At 35.9% G+C, this 18,570-nt stretch overlaps 1 protein-coding gene across 16 annotated transcripts in view; it reads left to right on the top strand.

Moving 5' to 3' along the window:
- GK (glycerol kinase) overlaps positions 1-15,325 on the top strand; it is a 121,503-nt gene extending 106,178 nt beyond the window's left edge. For 10 of the 16 annotated variants that reach the window (XM_079909587.1, XM_079909599.1, XM_079909597.1 and 7 more), the window contains 7 exons: positions 5,423-5,501; positions 6,269-6,365; positions 7,039-7,123; positions 7,662-7,782; positions 7,893-8,036; positions 9,489-9,569; positions 9,906-12,402. In XM_079909587.1, the coding sequence (XP_079765713.1) occupies positions 5,423-5,501; positions 6,269-6,365; positions 7,039-7,123; positions 7,662-7,782; positions 7,893-8,036; positions 9,489-9,569; positions 9,906-10,015 (717 nt within the window). In that variant the 3' untranslated portion in view covers positions 10,016-12,402. The other 6 variants (XM_079909595.1, XM_079909589.1, XM_079909593.1 and 3 more) reach the window with 3 other exon arrangements.
- The last annotated feature ends 3,245 nt before the right edge of the window (positions 15,326-18,570 follow it).

The raw sequence follows: 18,570 nt of genomic DNA, 5'->3' as shown, positions 1-18,570 counted from the left end.
ACACGGGCTCAGTAGTTGTGGCATGCGGGCTCAGTAGTTGTGGCTCGTGGGCTCTAGAGTGCAGGCTCAGTAGTTGCGGCACACAGGCTTAGTTGCTCCGTGGCATGTGGAATCTTCCCAGACCAGGGCTCAAACCCGTGTCCCCTGCATTGGCAGGCGGATTCTTAACCACTGTGCCACCAGGGAAGCCCTGTACCACTCTTAATAGTTGGAAAATTTTCTTAGTGGTGGAAGATACTGAAGCAAAATAGACCAAGGATTACCAAAATAGAACGAGTAGTTCTGCTTTCCCTCTGCCATCTGTGCACTGTCTTCCCCAAGCTGTGCTTTTCCCTTCCTTGTTCATCTTCTTTTTCTAAATGTTATTTCACGAAACAAAATTCTTTTGGGGGCCTTTAATCTGATTATGAACGTGAGCTTACTTTGGATTTGAGACTTCCACGTTCTGCATTCTGTCACTAGGATATAAGTTCCCTGAGGTCAGAATATTTATCTGTCTTGTTCACCACTCTATCCCAGAGGCTGACACATAGCAGACACTTAATAAATATTGTTTATATACCAAATCCTATGTTATGCCATTTTTGTCTATTTAAACATGAGCTTCAAAGAGGATTCCTTATATCCCCCCATTGTTTTCTTTGAATGTCCTTTTTCTCCTATCGTTTGTATGACTTGTGATTATAGTGTTAAATTTTTGTTTTTGGAGTTTTTCATCCCTCTTCAGCCAGATATTCCCTTTCAGGTATAAGTCTCATATATTAGTTAACTGTTGCTGCATAACAATATTACCACTGATGTAAGCGGCTTAAAACCTTACCCATTTATTATCTTATAGTTTCCACGGGTCAGGAGTCCAGGCAAAGCTTAGCTGGATCCTCTGCTCAAGGTCTCACCAGGCTGCAGTCAAGGTGTAGGCTGAGGCTACAGTGTCATCTGAGGCTCCATCTGCTTCCAGGTTCACTCAGATTATTGGCCAGATTTGGTTCCTTGTGGTTGTAGGACTGGGGGTTTCAGTTTCTTGCTAGCAGTCAGCCAGAGGCTGCCCTTAGCTCCTAGAGGCCGCCTGAAGTTCCTTCCCATGTGAGGACTTAACACCAGCAAGGGAGGGAGAGAGTCCAGAAAACAGGTGTGGTAATCTTATGCAACGTAATCATATGCACATCATCACATACGTCCCATCACCTTTGACGTGTCCTTTTGGTTAGAAGCAAGTCATAGTCCCACCTCACTCAAAGGGAAAGGATCATGGAAGGCCATGAACAGCAGGAGGCGAGGATCATGGGGGCCTATAAACATTGTTTATGGACTTTTCTAAGGTAGTTTCTTGGAAAGTGTACTTTCTGAGCAATAAGTGCTTTTAATTTTAATTCCCTAACTGGTTATCAAAGTATTAATGATACAGATTACATTTCATAAATGCTTCCCCAATTCAACTCTGTGCTCCTGTTCTCTTTTCTTTGCAAATAAAAATGCTATAGAGTTAGATTTTGCATTTGTAATTATACAGAAGTTAAGTACAATATAAGTTATATATGTAGTGTTACATATTACTGTAGCATACACAAAACTAAGTTTACTGTGCCTAGTGGTTGATTTTAAGGAATTTAAGGATAATCTTAATTTTACATAATTTTTCTTCACACTTACTGATTTTTTTTTTTTTTTTTTTTTTTTTTTTGCGGTACGCGGGAGTCTCACCGTTGTGGCCTCTCCCGTTGCGGAGCACAGGCTCCAGACGCGCAGGCTCAGCGGCCACGGCTCAGCGGCCCAGCCGCCCCGCGGCACGTGGGATCTTCCCGGACCGGGGCACGAACCTGTGTCCCCTTCATCGGCAGGCAGACTCTCAACCACTGCGCCACCAGGGAAGCCCCACACTTACTGATTTTAACCATAACTGCATTGTAAAATACATCCTGCATCCTGAAATATCTACTTTATACAGATACTGTTCATGGCAGTGGCATTCATGTCAAGGAGCTTTTGAGGGAAAGTATGTTTGCCTGCTATGACATTATATCAGATCTACTTGATTATTTTTAATCTAATCTTTGCAGAGCCTGTTCCTTAGCCTTTCACTTTCCAGGCTATGTGTCTAGTTTTTGAGTAGTTTATTTCTCTTGTCCGGTTATCATAGAACTTCTTCTTTTTACCCTCTCATTTCTATTGTGTTTTTCTTAGAGAACCACTATTAGGTTTGTGTGCAGCTTTCCCAGTGCATCGTGACTTAGAATAAGGGTTGATTCATATTTATAGTTGATGAGCTGAAGTATTGAATGTTTATATTTATGATATAATTGACAGAAACTTATTTGATAGCAAGTAGACAGTCACCTTCTATCTATCATTTTAGGTTTCCATTCCTGTACTCTTTTCTGCTCATCTTCAAAGCATTATACCATCTTCCACTTTATCTCCTGCCTCTGGATTCAGAAGACTACATCTTTTGTGAATTTGGAGATTTCTCTTATTTTTATTAATTTTTAAAAAGCTATACCAAGTATTATATCCTGTACCAAAATTATATACTTCTTTCAGATAAGTGTTTTTTATATTGAACCTACTTCTTCATTCAGTAACAAAACACTCCTGTGTACTCCTGATGACCAAATTTAGAATAATTTTCTTCTGGAGCCTTGACAGTGGCTTTGTATTTTTTTTCTATTGTTTTAATCTAAAATAATGCCCTCTGGTCCTCAACCAGTTACCTTTAATGAAAACCTTGATTTTTCCAAAAAAAATTGAGCATGTAAACATCCTGCACTTTTCAGTGGAAATGAGGTACATCAGCATTTGATTTCCCAAAATATAAAGTTCCACTTGCTGGTAGCTGCAAGACCACTCCACTAGACTTCTAGCTCAGTGGCTTTTTAAAATTCATTACTTACTCACCTAAAACTATTGGAAATATACACATTTTGTGGTTAGATGCCATGTAGGACCAGTGTCTTTTTGAGAGTATAGAACATCTGTTTTTCCATTTAGATCTAGAACTGTGCTGTCCGATATGGTAGCCACTAGCCACACGTGACTACTGAGCACTTGAAGTGTGGCTAGTCCAAATTGAGATGTGCCGTAAGCATAAACGATATACCTGATACCAAAGACTTAGTGAAATATACACAAATAAAAGATCTCGAGTTTTATATTGATTACATGTTGCAATGATAATGTTTTTAATATATTGGGTTAAGCAAAATATATTACGATTAATCTAACCTTTTTAAATATGGTAACTAGAAAATTTAAATTACATGTGTGGCTCACATTATATTTCTATTAAACAGCACTGTTCTAGAAAATCTTATATATTTTCTAGCCTCTGGCAGCTACTATCTCTGTATTGTTCGCTTCCAAAGGATGTGTGAGAGTTGAACTATTGTCTCCAAAAGCAAACAATTTACTTAGTTCTCCTTGATGGTCCCACTCTGTACCTAAATATATAATATATCAAAAGTAGGAAGTGTATTAAGAACTTTCTTTTTTGGGGCGGGAGAAACATTGGGTTAGAGTCCCTTGTCAGGTGTTTGCTGAATTGTCTTTGTCCCATTTTTAAAGTCTGGTTATATTTGCACAGGGATGTCAAATCTGTTCCTCAAATAATTTTTTATAGCTGAAAATTCACTGTATAAAAAGAACAACTGCGATGTTTTGCCAGCTATGCAGTAGCATATAGTGACCTGTTCTCATAGCAGCTGTGAACGATAGGATGTATCAACACATTCAGCATCTAGTTTGTTTGCATCCTGAAAACTGATGGCAAGAAAGGGTAACCATTTGTAATTCAATTAATTTAATTGGGGACAGGGAGGCAGGCGACATATAAAAAACATTCTGCTTCCTACACTTATACCTGATGTTTTGGTTTGGGGTGACTCTGTGGAAGTAATTTACATTAATAATGTATATGAAGAAAAAAAGAAAGAAAAAAATAATCTATATGAATGAAACATCAGAACCAAAAAACTTTTTTTTTGGGAATTCCTAATGGTTTGTGCTGATACTTCTTTTGCCCCCAGAATCTTTTTATAAACATCTTTATTTAGATGTAATTCCCATAACACATGATTCACTCTTTTAAGGTATGTAATTCAGTGTTCTTTAGTATATTCACAAAGTTGTGCAGCCATCACCACAGTCTAACTTTAGAACATTTTTATCACCCCAAAGAATAACTGCATCACCTCAACCCTAAGCAAGCACTAAACAACGCTTTGTCTCTCTGGATTTGCTTATTCTGGACATTTCATATAAATGGAGTCATACAATATATGGTCTTTCACTTAGCATAATGTTTTCAAGATTCATCCAGGGCTTCCCTGGTGGCGCAGTGGTTGATAGTCCTCCTGCCGATACAGGGGACACGGGTTCGTGCCCCGGTCTGGGAAGATCCCACATGCCGTGGAGCGGCTGGGCCCGTGAGCCATGGCCGCTGAGCCTGCACGTCCGGAGCCTGTGCTCCGCAACGGGAGAGGCCACAACAGTGAGAGGCCTGCGTACAGCAAAAAAAAAAAAGAAAAAAAAGAAAAAAGAAAAGATTCATCCATGTTGTAGCAGAATTTCATGTCTTTTCATGGCCAAATAATTTTCCACTGTGGGGATATACTACATTTTATTTACCCATACATCAGTCAATGGAATTTGGCTGATACTTTTTTAACACTTAAAGAATTAAAGAAGCTACTATTTGCATTCAGTAAGAACCTTCCTGTGTACTCCTGTATACTTCCTGTATTGAGCCTCATCGTAATTTCTTTAGGTAACTGTTGTTATAGTCACCACCATTATATAGGTGAATAAATGGAGTCTCAGAAAGCCTAACTAATTTGCCTAAGATCACATAGCAGTTAAGAACTAGAGCTCAGACTCAAACCAGTTCATCTGACTCCAAGCCCCATCTCTTGGTGATTTTGTTGGAAAGAATCATTACTTTGTAGTTAGCTTCTTTGCTAACTTTTTTTTGTGGTTGCTAGATTTAATATAATGTTAGCTATGGGAAATGGGCTTGAAAAAACTCTCAGGGTGGCCTTTCCCAATAACTTTGTGGATAAGATGGGAATGTACTCTGGGTGATAATATACCTCAGTAGTTTAGCAACAGATAGAACAATTGTATAAGAAGCAAATTGCTCAACACATTGATGTCCACCTACGGGCACAGGTCCAAGGGTGTACTGGTGGACTCTCTTCTCTGTCTCATTAAAAACTTCTGTGATGAAAAAAAAAAAAAAAAAAAACTTCTGTGATGCCCTAGATAAATAATGTTTGTAGTAAAAGACCTAGTTTATGATATTTGTAGAAGTCCCAATGTTGAAATTTTTGAATTTTATCCATCTGGTAGTGTCATACACAGAGAATATGCTCAATAAAAACTTTTTATTGTGATAACATATATTCTCTCTCGGATTCCTTTATTCCCATAGGGTTCCGTAGCTATAGCCGGTGCTGTTATTCGCTGGCTAAGGGACAATCTTGGAATTATAAAGACCTCTGAGGAAATTGGTGAGTATGTTCTAACAAAGGGCTAGAGTCTAAATAATAAGAATTTTAAATATTTTACCCTTGCAATCTGTTAATACATGTGCTTTGCCCCGTATGTGACGTTAAACTATATGAATCCCTATTATGAGCTTGATTTTACACATAAAAGATTATTTTGTGAAGATTTATAAAACAACAAATTAACATAATTAGTGGGGGTTATTAATAAACTGGCACGGTAGGGCATAAAAATCACCCAAGTGTAAAAGTGAACACCAAAGATGGCCAGAATCTGCAGTTAAATTTATCTGATGAGAAAAAGCTTTAAGTCTTATTAGAGTGAGAATTAAAACTCCAGTACCTGTAATTTAAGTATTAATATGGCTATTTTCAGACAATGGATAATTATTTTGAACCATCTACTTTAATTTCGCCTGAAGGTGAGACAATCAGGAACACATTTCTGATTAGGGACCCACTGAAGGCCACTTCTTCATCAGCTAGGCAGCAACCTTAAAAATAGTGGAAATAAGCTAAAATACCTTAACAAAACTAATCCAGTTCCTTTATTTCTTGGGCTGGGTTACATTTTACTGGGGGGGTATTCAATGTGGAGAAATTTGCTTTTGTTGCTCCTGACATTCTGCTGTAATTAGGAACATTTTGCTGTACTAACTAATAGGAAACCAAAAGCTCTGTCCTAATTTTTTAAACACGTGTGTTTATTGACTAAAATAAGTAGCATATAGTAGAGTGATTTTTGTTTGTTTGTTTGTTTTTAACGTTAGAAAAACTTGCTAAAGAAGTAGGTACTTCTTATGGCTGCTATTTCGTCCCAGCATTTTCAGGACTGTATGCACCTTATTGGGAGCCCAGTGCAAGAGGGTAAGAATTGAAAATAAGGTATGCTTTTGTCGGTCTTGATTTATTTACTATATTAGCTAATAACTTATTAGTTAACAGTTTTCTATTTTCAAACGATTTTAAAGTATTGAGGAAACCTTTTACACTTGGCAAGTATAATTTCAGAACCTTTAAACTCCAAGAAGTTGGGAATTTCCCTGGTGGTCTGGTGGTTATGGCTCCGAGCTTCCACTGCAGGGAGCACGGGTTCGATCCCTGGTTGCGGAGCTAAGATCCTGCATGCCACGCGGCATGGCCACAGAAAAAAAAAAAAAACCTCCAAGAAGCTATAAATCATCTGACAAATAAGCCCCTGCCATATTCGTATTCATGTTAGTGTTATTATCTTTTATCTTCAAGGCACCTGCAAGTTATGTCTCAAAGGGACACCATCTAGATGAATATTGATTTGATTTTATATTATTGTCATCTATCCGGATAGATCTTGAACTTTTTCGCATGTGGATGCAGCATTGTAGACTATAAGGACTTTCCAAGCTACTTAATGTTTATGTCCAGTTTTGTTTTTTTTAATGTCCATTCCCTCCCCCCCCGTACATTTCTACCTACCAAATTCAGTCTTTCCATATTTAGGACATTTCCAGTTGATGACTCACTTATTCCACTCTAATCTTAAAAATCTTTGTATTTTTAGGATCATCTGTGGGCTCACTCAGTTCACCAATAAATGCCATATTGCTTTTGCTGCATTAGAAGCTGTTTGTTTCCAAACTCGAGAGGTAATAAATATGAGCCCTTTTCTTGTACTTAATCCACCTTTATTATTCCTAAACAAATTATATATTAATGCCAGAAATTTATTACAATTTATAAGCTTACTAAATATTTAATCAAAAATTGAGCCTGCCTAAACGTTAATGTAATAACTGCAAGTTTTGCTTCTTTTCCCAGCTGTCATTACTTTCTAAGTTCCTGTTAGCTGCCAGGCGCTGGGCACTTTACAGTTGAGGGGATGCTGAGTGGTGCATATTAGGCAAAGGGGATAGTTGCACAAACATAGGCACCATGGCAGGAAATCAGGGTGCAAAATAGAATTGTTTGGCTTGACTGGATATAGGGGTGAGTGCAGAGGTGTGGTGAGAGAAAAGGTTGGTTGTAACCAGATCAAGGAGGGCCTAGAAGACCAGCCTAAGAAATCTAAATTTTTATTCTACAGGCTTTGGGGAGCTTTTGAGTGTTTTTGAGTAGAAGATGGCTATTTTCAGAGATGTTACTATGGAGTACTTTAATTATGTTCATTGCATTGGTTTATTTAAGATTTTGGATGCCATGAACCGCGACTGTGGAATTCCTCTCAGCCATTTGCAGGTAGACGGAGGAATGACCAACAACAAAATTCTGATGCAGCTACAAGCAGACATTCTGTATATCCCAGTAGGTTAGTAAGCCTTCATTCCTTTAAACTCCAAGACTAATGTTTCTTCGGAAGAACTGGCTTTTTTAGGCATATGTAACTGCAAAGATACTGATGTAGCTCTCTCCCCTCAGTGAAGCCCTCGATGCCCGAAACCACTGCTCTAGGAGCTGCCATGGCAGCAGGGGCTGCAGAAGGGGTCGGCGTTTGGAGTCTGGAACCTGAGGACTTGTCAGCTGTCACAATGGAGCGGTTTGAACCTCAGATCAACGCTGAGGGTACTTGTTTTTTAAAATTTTTTTAAATTGAAGTATAGTTGATTTACAATGTTGTGTTAGTTTCAGATGTACAGCAAAGTGATTCAGTTATACATACATATATATCTTTTTTTTTTTCAGATTCTTTCCCCTTACAGGTTATTATAAAATATTGAGCCTAGTTCCCTGTGCTATACAGTAGTTCCTTTTTGGTGAGGGTACTTGTAAAGATTGAAGATTGGTATACTGTGAAAAGTGAGAGAGAGTTTGCTTTTCTGTTTATTCATAAGTTGAGAAAGTAAATAAGATAGCAAATGCTACTGTTTCAGGTTTGGCTACTAAGCATATTTGGATACACTGAATGAATGTGAATGAGAGGAATGGTTCCCTATTAAAAAAAAAAACAAACTTCTATAATCACTTTTTTACCATTCACTTCTAGTGTTTACAGTCCTTTCATGTAGGAGGATAACACTGCCACACTATCAGTTCTAGCTTGTTAGTGTAGCCTTTCCTGACAGTGACAAGGGAGATATATCGGCCACCGACTCCTCATGTCTGCATCGGATCATCTTTGGTGCCAGTGGCCAGTTTTAGGACAGGATTATGTGGGGTAAGCGATATTCTGATAACTTTTAAACACAGCAGGGCTAGCCTGACAAAAGCAGCAACAATTTAAATAAATGAGCATTAAGTATTTGACTTACTGTCGTAATAAACAAAGCTAAGCCACAAGCTCTGACCAATACCTGTATTAAATTTGTGTATGAAAATAAGGTTTTAAATACTGAATTTGGTTTTAAACCTTTTTAAAAACCTGTGTATGAAAATAAGGTTTTAAATACTGAATTTGGTTTTAAACCTTTTTAAAAACCTGTGTATGTAAATAAGGTTTTAAATACTGAATTTGGTTTTAAACCTTTTTAAAAACCTATGTATAAAATAACGTCAAAGTGGATTTTGTATGATATCCCAAGCTCCTCCACCCTCCCAAAAAGAGAAAATAGGTCAAGTAGGATTCCCCTTTCTAATTCATCACCACTTGCTTGTGAATGGCCTGGTCTCAGCAGGTAGCCTGTTTCCCCATCTCCCTTCATCGTGCAGACCAGGCTGAATTTCCCTCCAACTACCAAGCAAGCTTCTCTCCCAGTCACTGGTAGTCACTAGCAATGGTACTCTCCGGAGTCTGAGTCCTGGTAAAACTCCATGTCAGCTTAATACAGTGTAACAAACATCAGTTTAATATGTGTAACAATTTGTCAAGAATGCTGAGTGAGGGACTTCCCTGGCAGTCCAGTGGTTCAGACTCCATGCTTCAAATGCAGGGGGCACAGGTTCGATCCCTGGTCGGATCCCACATGCTGCACAGCGCAGCAAAAAAAAAAAGAACGCTGAGTGAACATAAGTGTGGTACTTAGAACATCTCAGTAAACTGCCTTTCTTATGTGTGGTTTTCCTACCTTCTATGTCTAGAAAGTGAAATTCGTTATTCTACGTGGAAGAAAGCTGTGATGAAGTCAATGGGTTGGGTTACAACTCAGTCTTCAGAAAGTGGTAAAAATGTTTTTATTATTATTGCCACTTTGCCCTAGTATGTTAAATCGCTTCTTTAAGTATCTGGCCATTTATACGTAGCAAGGCTGCTCTGAAGAAGAGCGTTATTGTAAGTTATAGTTTCTAATGTTTTGAAAACACTTTAAAGTTCTAAACATAACATATAAATTATCATGTTGATATACATACTTAACTCTGTCCTGCCATATCTTTCCTTATTAGTTTATTCCTGGTACTTCAATTGATAACTTAGTTTTCTAAAAGTAAAATTATTTCTAGTTTCTTCTTAATGAAAAAAAAAATCAACTAGACTTTTTTTTTTCTTCTTCTTCTTAGTGTCTGACTTTGCCTTTCTGGGGGGCTGTCTTCATGACCTGAACCAACCGAAAGCTGTATTAATTTCAGAATATATTTCACTACTTCCTAGACTGCTTCCAAGCCCTTAGTGAGTGTATGTTATGAGAACTCATTTGAATCAGAGGAAGAAAAGTACCAAACATAGTAAATTAGAAATGTCATAATTGGCAAATGCTCTTGGCAGAAAATAGAGGACTATTTTTTTTCAACCTCTTAGGTGGGAAGGTATTGCCTTAAGTAAACTATTTAATTATAAACAGCCCTGAGCTGCCTTTAATGTAGAAACAGCCTTAAACATGCCTTTAATATGGCATAATATTTTAATTCTTTGCTAAATGCAAGATTTCAAACATAGTGAATGAAACAATGGCCAATAATATATTGAAACGTATAGTTTAATGGAGAAGAGAATATAAATGAAATATGACCTGCCTTCCAACCCCAAAGCGAGTATAGAACCACTTTTAATGTACCTGGCTTTTAGGAAAAGCTTCTGGGATCATCTAGTACCACAGATTACCGTGATCTGTATTTTCAGTCCTGGATGTTCCTACTTGAAGCTTTTGTTTATTCTCCTAAATAAGCTTTAAGCTTAATATCCATTTTCTTTAAATCTTTTGTTCTGAGACTCACCTTTCTTTCTAAGATAGTGGCAGAGCCTTTCTTGCTAAGACTGTTTGCAGTTTTGAGACCCTTTATAGCTAAACTTCTCAATCATAGGTATTTTTGTAGCACAGTGCTAGTTGCTTTGAAAGATATAACAGACATGCACTCGATTTATTTTCTGGTTGCCCTTAATTAATGGCTAATGAAAATGAGTTATATGTTTTCTTTGACAAGTTAGATTTTTTTTTAACGGCACAGGGAATTCCCTGATGGTCCAGTGGTTAAGACTACGTACTTCCAATGCAAGGGGCCCGGTTTCAATCCCTGGTCGGGGAACTAAGATCTCGTATGCCACGCGGCATGGCCAAATAAAATAAGATGGCACAATCCTACCTGTGTTCCCGCACTCCACTGCCCCAGCTGCCTCCACGTCAATGCCACACATTCTTCTCCTTACTTGCAGTTGAAGACATAATTTTAATTGCAAAGTTCTTACAAAACCAATTGATCGTTTTCTCTGTTTGCTTACCTTACCTGTCAGTGAATTTAAAATGCCAAGAAAAAGTTGATAAAAGAAAATTACATGATTCTATTGTTTCTGCCATCAGCATTGATGATAAAGTAATTTGATTTTTTTGAGAGCTTTTGATTTTTCAAACTTTGTTTTTGTTTCAGTTAGGCTGCAGTGGATTTAAGGCAAAGTTTGAAAAACTTTTTGAGTAGATTTATGAAAAGCACTCATGTATAATATTTGAGAGTCTCTAAACTGTATAATAAACAGGCTAATAATATTCAATTAGTGAAATGCTGATTGTATTCCTTAAGCAGTATAAGCTATATAACGGTATGATTTATCAATAAGCTATCTGATAATAGCAGTACAGACAGACTCTTATTTTGATGATCTTGAAAGGATATTGGAATTGCTACCTGGTCTCTGATCCTCTTTAAATAGGTTTAATTTATGGGAAGAATATTATGTTAGCTTAATTTCCAAAGCGTTTTGCCAGTTTTGAAGCATTAATATTTATTTTCTTGTTTGTAACTATATTTGAATGGAGTGTAAAGAATTTTTAACATACATTCAATATGTTTAAAATGTTGTAGAAGTGATTGGGGGTTTGATAGTTTTTGGAGAGAGCTTATCATAAATGATGACTTCTTGGCTCTGTGCTCCAAACCCACCAAAATATTTTTTCAAAGAGTGTTAAATATTCTAGATATATAATTTTTATATTCAAGAAAAGTATCTATCTATCTATCTATTCTTAAAAGGAAGGGTTTCCAAGAGAATTCAGGTTGGAAAATATCAAAACAATCGTGTTCTCAGGCAATATTTTAAAATGTAGATTAATACAGTTTGGTTTTTTAATTATACTAACATGAATATTCAGGTACATTTCCTTATACACCAAGTCTATTTAAAAAAGAAAATGAAACCAGTAGGGTTTGAAATTCATTTTTAGTAGACGAATATAACTCTTCTCTGATAGCCAAAGGATCTATAATTTGAATTTGAGGGGAATTGGATTGCTCATTTAGTATCTTTTGGGGAAGAATCAAGAAAGCTAAAATCAACAGCCTCCCAAAAAGTTCTCCATCAGCTTTGGCTTTGCCAGTGGAAGGTTTATGTTGGTCTGTATGTTCTATGTTCTTGGCTACTTGTGGCATGCTATCTGTATTGTTTGTTGACTGTCATAAGCCTTGAATATTGATTCTGGTTTTGATTTGAAGTAAGAACTCTTTGCTAGCTTTTATGAATATGCTATTTTTATAACTTTTTTTGCTATCATGTGATTCTTAACACAAATATTGTAATTATGTGTCTCTCTTTTGGTTTGCTTGACTGGAATTCCCTCCTACTTGGATGACCACAGGTGACCCTAGTATCTTCTGTAGTCTACCCTTGGGCTTTTTTATAGTGAGTAGCATGGTAATGTTAATCGGAGCAAGGTACCTCTCAGGTCAGTTCCTCTTTACATTAGACAATTGTATTAGTTAGCATTAATGTATTTGTGTATGACTCAGCAGAAAGTTTTTGGTGTTTTTCCTTCTTCCTATTCTTAGGAACCTGGAAAATCTATTAAAGGTCTAATTAGTTAGACCAATTGATCTTTGGGGGCAGTCAGAATTAAGGACTGTGACTCTGCTTTTATTCTCTTTTTAGTAGATGATGATTTTCTTTGAGGGGCTACATTCTGCTGTCAGCTGCAACAATAAGCACAAGTGAAAGTACTACTGTCAATGTTTAAATGAAAGGACATTCAGAGTGATAGATGAAATTTATAGTATTTGAAATCAAATAAATTGGCTTTCAAATGTACATAAGTTGTTTTTCATACTTAATGAAAATCTGCTACACAAGTCTTAATATTTCAATTCTGGTAAGAATTTCAGCCAGAGTATGTTAGCAGAGTTTCTGTGAAACTCTACAGCTAGGGAAAATTTATCATCACTTTTATTTTAATTAAAAGAATACATTTGGTGAAATAAAGTTTTTTAAAAAGTTATTATTGAAATAAATTGGGGTCGAAATTCAAACTGAAAAAAAAAAATTCAAACTGAATTATTATTTTGCATATTAACTTCTGAATATTCTTATAAGAGTAAAATTGCTCAGTATTTTATAAAACACATTGCATAACCTGTATTAATTTAAATATAATAATAATTTTTGGAAGATGTTGCTGATGATAGCTCTCAGTTTCTCTTCAAATTAATGGCCTAAATGGAAATGACGTATTTCATATGTTGCCAAGAAAGTGAAACATTTTAACAATCTTCCTAATTAACGAAAGAGTTAAATTATTTTTCTTAATTAATTAGAAGATTACCTGGGTGTAAAATATAAAATTTTTTATTAATATGGGAGAATATCTGTTTATAGAAATCTGACAAGCGTTAATCAGCTTGACATCATCACCAAAGTGCTATATATAAATATGGAATGAAAAGTTATTTACATCAGCAGAAATGGGATGAAAATTATTTACATTAGCAGAACATTAAATTATCTTTTAATTAATGATAAAACTTGGGTTACTTGCATGAGAATTTAAAATTAGATTGCCTTTTTCTGTATTCTTCATGTTCCCGATAAATTTGTTCAAATCTTCTACTTCCATAATAATCATACCTTATGTTGGTATTAGTGCTTTATACCTTACAAAGGGCTTCTGTATACATAAATCTATACAGAATTAGCAGATGCTTATTTTCTTTCTGCTTCTTGGGAATGTTTGGTGGAACAGTCCAAATATTCCCCAGAAGAACTGTAGTTTAAATTAATTTTTTAAAAAAATGCTGTTTGAGGAAAAGTTCTATTTTTTTTCTTTACCGTGAGTTTTTTTGGCTGCATAGTGATGGTCTGGAAAAGGAAAGAAAATAACATTGCAGCTGAATGTTTTCATTGATTTTTTTTTTCACCTTCTGTTTCCCCTTTGATACCAGTACCAGAATGAAAAGGCTTGGTCTATGAAAATTAGGATATGTAGCATATCTCTAAGCTAAAGGATACAGTAAGTGTCCAAATTCCTAGGCTTCCAAAATAGATATGATTGCCATCTTTAGGATCTCTCTTGGTAACATATGCTGAGATTTGAGAAGAATTGGGATGGCTTGCCTTGGTAAACAGTTAGCAATAGTGTTTATTTGCTAATTTTGGAATTGGATCAGTTATATTTGTTGCATTTTTACCTGTGAAGCAATATTTAAGAATCATATGGAATTTCTAGCTCAATAAATTATTGAATTGTCTTCATTGTTTTAACTCCTGAATTGCATGTATTTTATTACTGACATATATGATTTTTGTCCCCCATTTTAGGTATGCCATAAATACTACCAACTCATGGATTCCAAAGATGCGAGCTCTTTACCTACCGAGAGAATCCAGTGATTCTGTCTCTTAATGTGATGACACTACTCATAGACTCTGATTTTATTTATAAGCCACTAGCTGCATGACCCTCCAAGTAGACCTGTGGCTTGAAATAAAGTAAATGCAGCAGAAAGAATGCTATAGAAACATTTGGTGTGTTTTTTAACATCGGTAGTTAAGATTGGACCAGCTACCTTTGGGGCTGACCCGCTCCTTTGCCATCATTTCCTGCCTCATTCCCTCTAAGATCTAGGAATAATTCAGATCCTGTCCATTGGAATCTTTTATCACATATATTCAAACTCTGATGGGCCAGGATTTGATTCCTGAACTACACATGCTTGATTAAGGGGCTGTTACTAATGGGCTAAAAATTTGTGACCTTTTGTTTGCTTCTTTTTAACAGACCCCCCTACCCAAAGTCCTCTTTTCTGCATATTAGGGAGACCACAGCATCTTCACTGAATGTTTAAATGGAAGCCTCTACTAAATTCTTAAAATGGAAATTTAGTACCCTCATTGCTTAGGTATTTCGCTGAAAAGTATTTGCCAAAACTGAAAATTCTTCATATATTGTATTTAACGTGGTCTCACTAATTACACTGAATTGCTATCTGGATCTTATAGGGAAGGACACTTTCCTTTTTTTTTCTTTCATCTCTCCTTTTTATATATTTTTTTACTTTGTATGTCTAACATACATGCCTATATATTTTATATACCGAGGGTAGCCCATTTATAAAAAGAGTACGTGTTCTCACTAATTACACTGAATTTCTGTCTGGATCTTATAGGGAAGAACACTTTCTTTTTTTTCTTTTTGTCTCTCCTTTTTATATTTCTTACTTTGTATGTGTAACATACATGCCTTTATATTTTATATACTGAGGGTAGCCCATTTATAAATTAAGAGCACACTGTATTCGGTAGGTTATAACGGGGCTGGTCTTAAGTGGACCTCTATGTGTATAAATATTTTGGAGAAAACAGCTGTATACATTTTTGGGCAATGGTTATGCATATTATTTACCAGGAGAAACTTTTTCTTAAAGAGCCAACATTTAAAATTTAAGTATATGTTCTATGTCAATAAAAGAAAATATACTTTATTGTGACTATAATTTCTTATACCATACTTTTATATGCTAAAAAAGAAAAGAGAAAAAACTGTGGAATACTACAGCAAACATTGTTTTCAAATACAAGCACTAGTTCACATAAAGTTATTTTTCCTTTGACGTAATTTTACACATATTTAGTATATTTTGAGGGGATGTCAAAAAATGTTAAAATACTTAAGTAGAAAAAAAAGCCAAGAATCTCTTTCTCTCCAAGTATGTTATCAATTGCTGATAAGCAATTAAAATTTCTATTTGAGATAACAGATAGCTATCTCTGCTTATTGTCATATTACAACTGAAAAAAAAAAAAGGTTTTATTGATAGACATGGCTTCTAGCAAAACCAAGAATTTCTTTCTGCCCCCCACCGACAACCAAGAATTTCTCAAAAAATTTAATGTTATGTGTTGTAAAAACGTAACCTAATCTAGCTTCTTAATGTCAATTTAAAAATATCTTAAAATTAATTTGTGTTTACTACAAATAAGAAGATACTGCCTTCTAATTATTTTCTTCAATCAGTGATGAAAATGGGAAAATATTTATATATTAATATAAAAGGTTTTGTTTTGTTTGGAATTAATGTAGCTTTCATTTGCAGTTCTGATTATGCTGTTTCTAAGTTATTGAATCTGCTGGGTTTTATTGACGCAGCTGCCACTTTAGTGACGTAAATATTATAGAAAGGTACTATGAAATTATTACTTTGTGGCAAGGATACTTTTAAACATAATTATGTTTCTACAAAGGTAGGTTGAGTTAATGTAAATAGTTGTGAAAATCATTGTTCAAGTAATTTTAAGATTACATTAATTTTCTATAAATTGCAATATTTATAAATGTTTGAAATTATACACATTGATATTTAATGATAAATTTACTTAAAATAAATCAACCTTCATTCTTACTTGCATTTCTCATTTACAGACTAGAACTTAGATCAAAGTTAAATTGAGAAAGAAATTGCAGGACATGTGAAGCTCAGCTGTTAGCACTTGATCAGGCACACTCTGAAGAATTAACCGACAGCCGAAGAAGTAGTTTCTGGAATGATGAGCACCTTACTCGTTCTGTTAGAAAAGACTACAGTGTCCCATCTCAGCATCCAGAAAATACCCTGCTGAGGTCAGCAGCCTTTATCAATAGGGTCTTGTGGTCATGGCTAACCATGACCTACTGGTTCCACTCTCTGCTTCAGTTTCTCTCTACCTGGGTGATTTGGTGGAGTGAAGTACGCCACTGTTCTCTGAACACAATAGCCAACACCTCAACCTTTTTTTTCTCCAGGTAATCAGTAACATAAGTAATGCATTTTTGCTTCTGTAATAATATCTTAGAATTTTTTAGTGTGTTTCTTTTGAAATGCCTAAAGGTCAGCTCTTTGGCTTATGGGTATTTTGTATCATGTGGGAATGAAGAATGATAGCTATTTAGGAGGGACCACCAATCAAAATATGTCATAGCACAGAAACTGTAACAGTATGGGCAGTCTAGTCGGTAGTATTTACCTCACAGTGTCTACCTAATCATAAATAGAAGTTCAAAAATTATTATTTTTATAGCTTTAATGAGTTATAATTGATATACAGAAAACGGTACATATTTAATGTATATACTTTGATGAGTTCAGACATATGCATACACCCATTATCCCATTACCACAATCAAGGTTATAAACATATCTGTCACCTCCAAAATTTTTCTTATGTCCCTTTGCTTGTTGTGTTTGTGTGTTAAGAATGCTTAACATGAGATCTACCCTCTTACATTTTAAATTATTTATTTATTTTTGGCTGCATTGGGTCTTTGTTGCTGCGTGTGGGCTTTCTCTAGTTGTGTTGAGTGGGGGCTACTCTTCGTTGCAGTGCGCGGGCTTCTTATTGCGGTGGCTTCTCTTGTTGTGGAGCACGGGCTCTAGGCGCGCAGGCTTCAGTAGTTGCGGCACACAGGCTCAGTAGTTGTGTCTCTTGGGCTCTAGAGCTCAGACTCAGTAGTTGTGGCGCACGGGCTTAGTTGCTCCGCAGCATGTGGGATCTTCCTGGGCCAGGGCTCGAAGCCATGTCTCCTGCATTGGCAGGCGGATTCTTAACCACTGTGCCACCAGGGAAGCCCTACCCTCTTAAATTTTTAAGTGCACAATACCATATTGTTAACTGTAGGCACTATGTTGTACAACAGATATCTAGAACTTATTCATCTTGTGTAATTAACTTCATATCCACTGAACAACTCCCCATTTCCCCCTCACCCCAGACCCTGCTAGGCACCAATCTCTTTTCTGTTTCTATGAGTTTGACTTTTTAAGATTCCACACATGAAGTAAGATCATGCAGTATTTCTTTCTGTGTCTGGTTTATTTCACTTAGCATAATATCTTCCAGGTCCATCGATGTTGTCACAAATAGTAGAATTTCCTTCTTGTTTTAAGGCTGATCAAGATTCCACTGCATGCATATACCACATTTTCTTTAACCATTCATCTGTCAATGGACATTTGGGTCATTTCTATATCTTGGCTGTTGTGAATAATGCTGCAGTGAACATGGGAGTGTAGATATCTCTTCAAGATCCTGATTTCAATGCTTTTGGATATATACTCAAAAGTGGGATTGCGGGATCATATGGTAGTTCTATTTTTAATTTTTTTGAGGAATCCTCATACTGTTTTCCACAGTGCCTGTACCATTTTACATTCCCACCAACAATGTTACAAGTGTTCCAAAAATTATTTTTTAACTAGAACTTTGTAATAACTTGTTTTAACTAATAATATTTAAGTAATGAAGTTTACTTGATCCGTTCTAGCAACCTAACAATTTGTAAGGTCACATAACAGGCAATTATTGGAAAACTGAGTGGCTTTTTTAAAACCAACTTGGTTGCTACTTGGTCTATACTTTATAGGTATATATCTTAGTTCTGGTCTTATGATAAAGTATAAATTGTGTTAAGTATCATAGACAAAAAACTCTCGCAAGTGTTTCCAAACATTTCCCTGTCATCAGATTTAGTGAAAATGACCTATTAAATTAAATTTG

Source organism: Stenella coeruleoalba (genome assembly GCF_951394435.1).
Source record: "Stenella coeruleoalba genome assembly, chromosome: X".
In the NCBI taxonomy this organism is placed as follows: Eukaryota; Metazoa; Chordata; class Mammalia; order Artiodactyla; family Delphinidae; genus Stenella; species Stenella coeruleoalba.
The sequence above is the reverse complement of the archived record's forward strand: the minus strand, read 5'-3'. Positions and strand labels throughout refer to the sequence as shown.